The 10,983-nt window shown below is 34.6% G+C and overlaps 1 protein-coding gene across 4 annotated transcripts in view; it reads right to left on the bottom strand.

Moving 5' to 3' along the window:
- Nucleotides 1-988: 988 nt before the first annotated feature.
- LOC111507876 (hepatic sodium/bile acid cotransporter) overlaps nt 989-10,983 on the bottom strand; it is a 29,526-nt gene continuing 19,531 nt past the window's right edge. For 3 of the 4 annotated variants that reach the window (XM_023163271.2, XM_023163256.2, XM_023163264.2), the window contains exons 3-8: nt 10,843-10,962; nt 9,864-10,108; nt 7,376-7,813; nt 4,671-4,857; nt 1,390-1,465; nt 989-1,311 (exon numbers count right to left, since the gene is read on the bottom strand). In XM_023163271.2, coding sequence (XP_023019039.1) covers nt 1,221-1,311; nt 1,390-1,465; nt 4,671-4,857; nt 7,376-7,813; nt 9,864-10,108; nt 10,843-10,962 — 1,157 coding nt within the window. In that variant the 3' untranslated portion in view covers nt 989-1,220. Of the gene's footprint in view, nt 1,312-1,369; nt 1,466-4,670; nt 4,858-7,375; nt 7,814-9,863; nt 10,109-10,842; nt 10,963-10,983 lie in introns of all 4 variants that reach the window. The other variant, XM_023163279.2, reaches the window with a different exon arrangement.

Raw genomic sequence — 10,983 nt, 5'->3', positions numbered from 1 at the left:
TGATCCTCAGAAAAAATGGACTTATTCCACTGTTTCATTATACAAAGAGGTGAATGTCGTGAGCTCTACGAATATCATGGCCTTAAAAAGATGTTTTTTCGAAATAAAACTTTTGAAAATCATAACAGTAGAATAAGCAGATCAAAATCTATCCAAAATATCTATTCACAACTTTTCAAAAAAACAATTACTCAAAGGTCGTTCTTTTATTTCGCACCTAAATTATACAATGCCTTCCACTTGAACTGAAATCTATAAAAAAAATTTATAAATACAAGCAATACATAAAACAATTTATAATGAGTCATCCTGAAAAAAAAACGATGTTCTGTTTCAATAAAATGTCTTTCCCCTCCTCTCGTCGTCATACTCGCCTTCTTTTTGTTTGCTTACTCTGAAACACTCGTTGATTAAACATTTATTGTACAATTATATGAAGAAAGAAGTTGAGATTGGGTCCTAGCACAGGCATTTCATGCCTAGATGCCCTTGTCTCTTACTGGTATTCTTCGCTATTAATAATTTATAATAGTTGATAAATGTACACTACACTTATTGGAATAAACTTCAAATATTTTTTTGGGAGAAATGAAAATTCAACCTTATTTTCTGTACAGACAGCGAATAAACTACAAATGGCATTCATAAAGTCAGAGAGAGATGAAATTCGTTGCATATTGGTTTCAAAATACAGAAGACTCAAATTAGAATTCAATCAAATTCTAGTTTTACCCTGAGAGTTACTTACTCTCTTTATAAGTCATAGGTTTATTTTCTTTATCCTTCTACTGCTTCGCTCTGAGAAAATACGAACAGAGAAAAGAAGCAAATCAGAGAGTTCTTTCAAGATACCATTAACGAAAATTACAGGAATAGAAGGGTTATCCCCAATTCATAAAGCTGAAATATGCTGGAAATATCTGAAATCTTCTCCTTCATTTAATTATTCGAATTTACTTGTTTCATTATGAAAATAGAAAAAGTGAAATACTCAAAAAATAATTAATTTTATTGAGAATTCTACAGTCAACATTTTTTATAGAAATATATATAATACACATTCTCGCAAACTTCACAAATTTATAATCCGACATGTAAAATTAACAAAGAATCAATAAAAAAACAATTTTATAAAATCAAAAAAAAATACTGCACAATTATTAAGGGGTACTCTCAGGCCTATCACAAAACTACAATTGAAACTGATAATGAAACAGTAGCTAGGGCAACGTGGTTAGTTCCTCGTTGAGATGATTTATACTCTTTATTGGTTCTTCTTGACAATTTAACTTGGAGTGAGAGGGGTATAACCTGAAAAATAATAATTGAGTCAGTTATCAGTGAAATGAATACCCAACAAAAAACCTACGAATTGGGGGATCTACCAACCTCGATTTGAGTTTCTTCAGAATCAAAAGACCCAATAAAGGAAACGGTGTCAGTACTGCAACAGAAACTGGGGCAACTGTAAAAACAATAAATGGTTAACAACGAAATAATATCCACTTCATAATTTGATGGGTAAAATGTTGTTCTCACACCAGAACGAAAGACTGTCTTAGTTTCATAGACCAGAGAAGTCTAGTGTCGCTCAAGATGTCTTAGAGAATTGCCTAAGTGTCTCAGCAATTCAAGTGAGGAACACTTGAATTGCTGATGTCTCAGCAATTCAAGTGAGGAACACTTGAATTGCTGAGAAAAACAGTAAATTATTCTAGGAAATAATTCACTTTTGGTAAGGTGATTGTCCATCCAGATGTATATAAAAATATTGAGATAACCGTAAAATTTAGTTTTTGCCATTTCTTGGTTAGCGAAACGCACGTGAAGATATAGTATTTTGTTCTGATGCGGAAAGTGTTACAAAGGATAAAAACCATTTTCGTAATATGAAAATACAGAAATCACATAATATATGATTTCTGCTTATAGTATAAGCTCATATTTATTTGAAACAACTACTGAAGAATTGATTTCCATCATTGATGAAACTTTTTCCCAACCTACTGAAGGTACTGGTGAAATTAATGGCAAAGTTTAAAAACAGTGGCTGTCTATATTGTAGAACCTTTATCACATTTGATTAATGAATATTTTATCCTACATATAAATCCTGACATAAAGAAATTTCTATATATAAAAATAAAGTGTTGCCAAGTAATTTGAAAAATTATTGGTTAATTTGCATACCCAGCCAGATACCAAATATGTTTGAATGTGCGTATGATGTGAGATTAAAGAACTGAGGAACCTTTTGACATGTTACCTACCATTGATTTAGAATGGGTTTTGGAAGAAAAAATCCACCATTACAGAAGTTGAAGTTTTTTTATAATTCACTCAATGACAAACAAAACACCATAGGGATCTTCTAAAATTTTAGTCTTTTATTTCCCAAACTAGACAGAATGGCATTCATGGTCAACCACTGAAATTAATAGTCTATTCTGATCACTTTAATGAAATGGATAAAAACAACACTTTTGTCTAATTTCCACTAGTTATTTTCATTTATACCACTGGTTTCGGGTTTAACCCCATTATCACGTATAAAACTAAAATGTGAAATTTGAAAACTCGGTTATATCGGGAGTTTTTAGGTAAGATAGAAGGACAGGTAGTTAAACGAACCAGGGTGCCAACTATAAAGTTCAACACTGAAGATTTTAGGGGTGGAGGCCTACATAAATCGAGTTGCTCGTTTAGGGGTAAGTATATATTTCAGGTTTTTAATTGATTTGTTAATTTCTATGGCTTCCAATCAATTAATAACCTGAAATATATACCCCTAAACGATTTATATAGGTCTAATCTCCACTTAACTAGTGGAAATTAGACAAAAGTGTTTTTATTCATTTCATTAAAGTGATCATGAATTACCACAAAATAAACAAGTCATCAATCACACATAATTAGTCTAACGTGAGAAATCGTACACTAGTATAGTGATAACCAATCAAGCTAAATCTAATCTCCTACAACCGAAGGTGGGAGAACCTCAAGGTTCGATACTAGGACTTTTGTTATTCACCATTTTTGTCAGCTATATTTACTATTTTTGTGAATTTCCACACAACAAATTATACAGTATACAGATCAATTCGACCAACTTGTGAAGAAACTCAACATTGATTCAGTTATTTCCTTTAATATTGTGTGTGGAAACCATAAAATTTTTAGGAATGAATTTGGACCATAAACTTAATTCGGAAGCTCGTATTACCCAGATATCTTCAAAATTAGGTGCCCATTATTTTATAATTAACAATATTAGAGAAACAGTATAAAATATTATAATTGAATATAGTTGTGCTGAGTTCAGTCAACTTTTGTCTGTGAATTTAGAGAATTGAAGATCGGTCAATATATTTTCCTACATCCAGCAAATACTAACTACTATGCAGACAATTAGTAAAATCAAATTCATTGAATATAATGAAGTGAAATCATTATTATTAGGTTGTTTCAAAAGTCTAAACTGTAATATGTCAGTGAATACTTATTTAATTCAATCGAAATAAGCGCCATTTGAATTGGTGTTGGAGCACTGTTGCCAACGTGACACAAATCGATTAATTAGGTCAGTATAAAAATTAAGTATTTGGGATTCGATGAAGTCGACGAAGGCCGTGTTTGCCCGGTCCTGATTGGCGAAGGTTCTACCGGTGAGAAAGTTATCGAAGTGCTTGAAAATATGGTATTCGGTTGGCGAGACCGGTTGGCTATTCGTTTTATTTTTGGACGATAATTTATGAAACGTGTGGACAAGCATTGTCGTGGAGCAGGATCAGACCTCTTCTGTGTGGACCAGTGCCGGCTGCTGCTGACGCAATCTTCGGTACATTTCGATGATTTCCTCACAATCTGCTGTGATAGTCTGGCCCAGTTACAGGAGGTTATAGTGAATTACACCAGCCGCTGACCACCATACAGTGAGCGTGGTCTTTTTTTGATGGGTTTTCACATTTGGGAAGTGCCTGGGTGGCTCATCGGTGTCCAACCTCTGTCCTGGACGTCTCCTGTTGCCGTAGAGGATCCACTTTTCATCACCCGCGACGATCCGATCCAAAAAAGAATCGATCTGGTTGTGCAACAGCTAACAAGAACAGACCTCGAAACGTGGCATTTCTGTCAATCATTCAAATCGTGGGGCACCCACTTCTCGAGCTTCTTGACCTTTCCAATACATTTCAAACCACCAAAAACCGCATGGGAGCCGACGCCCAGTCTTCCGCCAACCAGCGCACTGTTTGTGATGGGCAAGTCTCCACCAGAGTCCTCAAATCCTCATCCTGTATTACTGTGGATTGATCATTCTGGGGCTCATCTTCGAGGGTAAAATCTCTGGAACGAAATTTAGCAAAGCAACGTCGAACAGTAACAATAATTTCCAAATGCCTGGTTAAATTTTCGGGCTGTTTCGGCAGCACTTTGGTTCAATTTGAATTCGCAGAGAAAAACTAGTTGAAAATCGCCTAACGACATAATATAGTAATGAGCTGAAAAATTAGGCTAAAAATTGAAATTTGGAAAAAAAAAACGAACAGCATAGATGTATGGAGTACAGAATTATCCATCGACTAACAAAAACATGACATTATAATGGACGAAACTTTTGTAACAACCAATATTATGGACTGAAATCATCATTATTAATACCAAAAACTAACCTGTGGTGAGGTCTGCCTGCGGTTGTGGTAAAGCAAACCTTAGTAAAAATATTGCTATTCCAGTGTTCTGTATCCCAACTTCTATAGCTATTGTCAGAGCATCAGCGTAATTTTGTCTGAACAGTTTTGCCAATAAATATCCTGAAAGATATCCTAACCAGGGCAGCGCCATACCAGAAACAATAATCTGTAAACAAAAAGTATTAAGAGGATTTCGAGTTAATTTGGGAAGATGATAATGAATGATCCATAAGAGTAGGCATATATTTCTAGACTTGCAAATTTTTTTTTGGGAATAAGTGTATATATATAATTAGTGATGCACTGTTTGGAACCATTGGTGTAGTAATGAATATTACTGGAGTTTTTTCCCAACACGAAACCGTTATTTTAACACTTCGACACGTGTTTCGATCACCAAGTGATCTTCAAGGGAAAAATCAAACAGTTTGATCTTACTCTCAAAATTAACAGTTCAAAATTGATATTTCAAAATGCTCAAAGGTGCGAAATCGTTTCCTTATTTTCATAAAAGAGAGTGTATGCATCTCCACTCACAAGCGATTTTGGTCAAAACGTGTGAATCATTGTATTCGTGTTAAGTGCCAGTATGGGGATGCCTGCAAAATGCTGTATAATGTTCGCTGTAAGTAGACCCACTGCGATTCGAAAGTGCATATAGATTATAACGATAAGGAGTCACATTTTCTGCTGCATAATTGTTCATATCTAATCCGTCTAGAGGAAATTCGATGGCAACATTCAACTTGCCTCTAAATCTTTCTGTCTGAGGGAATCTTTTAAAATGAATGACTAAAATATGGTGAAACTTATGGATTGATAGAGACATAGTTCACTTTCTTCTCTCCTTGCATCTCTAACACGTCGATTTTTCATTTCCATCAAAAGTTTTCTCTCTTATGAATTGACATTATGATTGAAAATGTTTCCACACCTATAACGGTCAATCAAAGAATCTAAAATAAATGGAGTTGTTACAGTTAGTTTTTGATAATGGAAAATTTTGAAACTGATACTCTCGATTTTTGTAAAATATGAAATATGTAGTAAAATAGTTTTGCAAAATACTTTCAAATTGATTGGATTAATTAATTTTTGTAAATGCTACAATGTGAGGTTAAGCAAGACTTTCACTTGTCAGTGCAACATATCTCTAAAAAGAAATTGATTTCATTACTTTCTACATGAATTTAAGAATATATTGAAAGAAGGGCATATTCTTTTGAACTCTTTAATTGTTCAACTTTTAATTTTTTGAGTAATTAATATAGACGGTGTCTCATACATGGTACATTTTTTGACTTATTTTTGGATTAATAAAAGAACATAATTTTAAGAGAAATCGTTTTGGAAACAGTGAAAAACTGCAAATGAAGATAAAAAACAAATGAAGGCTGAAATGTCGTTGGGTTTCTTACAATTTTCTTTCTGTAACAAAAGCAAGTGTACAATTGAGGACAGGTAGCCTGATTTTATTAATGTTCATTGCCTTTTCCTTTCCATTGAAATTATTCCTGTGTTTTTGAATTTCTATTGCCTCCCTATATATTCTTGGATAGTATTTTGAGATTTATTGAATATTTCCGTATCTTCGAATGATATGTTAGTGCTTTCTTTGAGAGCATGTTCAGCTACAGATGATTTGTCGGTTTCTCCGAGGCGACAATTTTTTCTGTATTCAGAGAGATGGGTAAGTACCTATACTTTTTTTCGTGGCTACCTGGCTACCTATCCTAAATTGTACACAAACAAGAGTCAGGTTATCCATGTCCACTTGTGATAATATAAAACCAGAGGCAAATTCCAGCATTGTAGTTTCTGCGTTGGGAACAACTCGAACACTTCGACTGTTACCTCATCGCCTTTGATAATGTCTTCCGCAGTAGCAGGCGAAACGTCAGATATATAAACCAGCAGACCACAGACAAAAAAAACACAAAATAGCTTTGACACAGTTTCTAGAAACTATCTATCGTAACATTTTAGATAACAGTAACAATACGAAGGTTATTGAAATCGGATGGTAAATACGCTCTTCCTAACACTGTATGGGGTATACTTGTAAGCCATTCTTGTTAAAAAAAAACGCAACAATGACATTAGATAGTGACTGAGATTTTAAAATTACTCACCGTTATATGAATTGAAAGGGATTAAATCAAATAGGTGAATGAATGTTATTACGATGTCATCGATGACATAAGCAGATCAAGCTTATTCCGTGACATTCAAAATACCAGTTATATGACCAGTTAGGGTGACAGTGTTCCATGTGAGTACAATTTATTACCATTCATTCAAAGTAGAACTCATGTGAATGATATCTGATTCTTATTCCTCACCAAATGTTTGATATACAAACTGAATAGAGAAAAGTATCTTCTGTATAACTCAGTGTTCATATAGAAGTATTTGTTTCGAAAGATTTTTTTTCTTTCGTGTAATTCAATGTTTATATGACAGTAGCTGTTTCAGGAGGACATTCTTTCAGTTTGTGTCTGAAAGTTACTTCTTTGCATGATCTACACATCTATGTATAGCGTTACTTATTTTCAAATTGATTACTTCCTTCCTTTCTTTGGAAGATTCTCTCATCCATTTTTTTGTATCAGATGGAGTAGTAGAAAGCCAAAAACTTTCTTCACCGTTATAGTTATTGAATTAGCATAATAAAAACTACTCACCTGCCAGGAAAACAGCTCAAACAGGTACAAATTTGTGACGATTGCGAAAACCACGATGAACATGATTAAACAAGACGAAAACCCCTTGATTATCTTCGTCATGAAATGAGCCACTCTTTTCATGTACCTCTGTATGAAATACCCTATAGCCAATGGTACCACCAATGCTATGACATAGGTCATGATCTCCATGTAGGGCACTTTGAGCCTAGCGTTTTGAAAAATAACCCTACCGAGCGTGAAAAGCCACAGGGGCATCATGGCGAAGGCCGATATGGTACTTATGGTAGTCATTATTATAGAGAGATTCAAGTTTCCTTCGAGCAGGACTGCCCAAACGTTTGAAGCCCCTCCAGCGGGGGATACCCCTGTGAAAAACATACCTAGCTGCATTTCGGGGTTTTGCGGAAAGAGTATCAATCCAAGTACGTAACTTAACTGAAAAACAAAAAATAAGTTACTGCAAAAAATTTGTCAATGATTTTATACTGATTTTATATTGATAGTAATGATTTATTCTCAAAAAACATTACATGGAATTTCATTTGTAGATTCTTTCTAGTGAAGAGTTGAGAATTGCTCGGTGGTCATCTCGAATATGTAGAGGAGTTGTTTTCAACAATAAATATTTTGTTTTGGAAAATTCATTGATGATTTGGCCCGTTAGTTATCTGTCATATATTTTCTTATTATTTTCTTTTAGTATGGAAAACGGAATTAACAACTAAAAAAGAATACTTAGTGCTCTTTGCCAAAGCGTTCATTATGCATATGAACGAAATTGAAAAATCAACTATCTACAATTGTATGTAGAGAAAAGGGGAGAATTACCCAATACCATTCCCAGGGTGGGTTAGGAAACCTATTAACGAAGAACAGTCATTTAAAATTTCTTGGTTAGATCAATTTCAGCGTAGATCAAAATCAAATGTTTGCAAATGTATCGCTCAAAAAAAATTAATCAATCTTTTTTTTTTCATACAAAAAAAAACCAAAAGAATGGATAAGAAAAAGTTGATACAAACTAAAAAATAAATTTATCTATAAATAGGGACTCTTTAAATAATGTTCTGTTGTCTTTGAAATCAGTTGTTTTTATTTGTTTCATTGACTCTATAGTAAGTACAGAATTATCTTGGTAAAACTTTTTTATTTTATTTATGAGAAATGTTTATAAGAACACGTTCGAAATTAACATTCTGTACACATTTTATAAATAAACTCATCATCATTATTATTACTATTTTTTTCTAAGGTTGCGCTGGTCGGGCCTTATCCCCCGAAGCCCCGATACATTCGGGAGAGCATACCAGCTTTATCAACCAATGACCACTCCCTACACCGTGGGATAAATGATCATTGACAGCCAAGAATGACAGCCTTGTGCCTCAGTACGGTGGGCTGGGACATTATCTTCAGATTCGAGAGTAGAGAGGGCATTATCCCAACAAGGACTCCAATAATCAAAACAACCATTTTGACTGAGTGGTCTGAATAATAGAAGCTGTTGCCTTTCCTCTTCTTTTGGACGATATTCGTCTCGCCAGAGCTTGACAAATATCGTCTTTCTCTGACGATCGAGGAGAATTACATCAGTTTGTAGGTATGAGCCTGAGGATGAGGAATGATTAGTTCCAATAAACCACTCGACCTGAGGGAAGCAAAGGTCAGGTGCTTTGGTGAGCCGACGTATTCAATGATGTTGAAGAAGATTCCATGTGTTGGCTTGTCCTTGTGTTGGCGCAGGAGTAAAGTAATCTCTGCGGTTTTTATGTAGTCATTTTGGCTAAAACGGAATCGAGTTTATAAGCCGGTCTGACAGCTGCGCTAAAGAAAAATGCTTCAATTCCTGCTCTCTCTCTCTCATGGTTGCGGATTATGCATAGCATTATAATAATGATAACAATAATAATGATGGCTTTTATTGATGGTTCCATACAATTACAACCAATCAAATGGCAGGATTCAATATCTGCGTATGATAAATCATCGCAGAGATTGCTCTTCCATCCAACCATAGGAACAAAAAAAAAAGAGAAAAAAAAAGTATGCTATCAAGAACAGTACAACAAGTATATACAGCGAAATTGAAATACAAAATATATATATTTTGTTGAGTTTGGAGAAAGGTAGACTGATTTTGACATATGTAATTCGATTATTTGGATCTATTTATTGTGAGAAGATATCTTTCTTTTGAAGCTTCCTAATGGCAGATGTTTATATTCAATAGGTATCCGATTATATTATTAGGCAATATGGTAAGTAAAAGATCCGCAAAATAGAGAAGTTTTATGTTGTGGTATTGTTAAATGTGTCCTGAATCTCAAGTTAAGATGGTGTACGTCACAGTTCTAAAGGATATTTCATTATTATTATTATCTTTATATTCGGTTATTAGTGTTCTTTCTCTTTCAATTTCATACAGACCATCGTTTCCTATTGTCGTGTAGAATTACGCTCTATGTAAAACGAAATGAACTCTTACCATAGGCATAACAAAGAAATGCCCGAAAAATCCGATGGAAGGTCCTACGGGTCTCTTCAATATATTCCGCAGCTCTCCCCAGTCTATGGCACATCCGAAATTGATATACAGGATGCTGACGAGAGTAGCAACAGAAGCCGTGAAAATGGTATCGATAATTCGTTTTTTACGAACAACTATGACGTCAAGTTGCCCTTCAGCAACTTTCTTCGTTTTGACACCTCTGCATTTCACCAGAGAACCACCTATACGACAATGAAATATGAATGATGCAAAATAATCTTGAAAACGTAGATACAGTTGGGACAATGAAAAAATACACATGCATCATCAATGAAACACGCGATTAAACACATACTTTTATGCAGCATCATTTTCTTCTACAAGTGAAAACCTTAGTCAAAATGGTCAACATTTTCGTTTTGTTAAAAATAGAAAACTCATCTCTTGTTGGGATGATAACTTGCATTGAGTACCTACATCGAAGAGAGAAATATATGGACATGAGTCATGGACAATTTCTTAGACTGATGACGTATTAGTAGCGTTCGACAGTTTTTCCCCGTGGGTTCACCAATAATTGACTACACTAAATAATCAAACTTAACTTTATTTCACTTTAAATACAACAAACACTTAACTATTAGTTGAATGTCTATCGCGTTACTAGATCACTTCGCGTACCGCACTGTAACGTCCACTTGACTGTGTCGATTTCCTCGTGGATAGCCTTCAAATATCGTAATCGAATGTCGTAGAAATTTTGCCAAAGTTCCGTCGAAATCGGTAGCATTATTCTCGCTGCTTCTAAAATGGCGGGGAATCATCGTACATTCGCGCGCTCTTAGCTACGTCACGTTTGGTTTATAGTTACCAGTGGCGGCCGGCGTTATTTTCTTTCGGGCATGATTTAGAACATTTTTAAGGAATGACGCATGTGTCATTGTCCCAACTGTAGCTGAGAAAGTTACAAACTTACCCAAGAAATTTGCAGTTATATTGAAAGACCCTGTCAAATTATGAGAGCTCGATATGATAAATTCTTTATCCAGTGATGCCACATGTTCGTTGTCACTGTAAAGTAAACAGCTTGTCTCATCTGCAATGGAATTGAAATAAT

The sequence above is a fragment of the Leptinotarsa decemlineata genome, unplaced genomic scaffold, assembly GCF_025532065.1.
Source record: "Leptinotarsa decemlineata unplaced genomic scaffold, Ldec_3_MD MMD2_tig00001064_RagTag_RagTag, whole genome shotgun sequence".
NCBI lineage: Eukaryota > Metazoa > Arthropoda > Insecta > Coleoptera > Chrysomelidae > Leptinotarsa > Leptinotarsa decemlineata.
The sequence above is the reverse complement of the archived record's forward strand: the minus strand, read 5'-3'. Positions and strand labels throughout refer to the sequence as shown.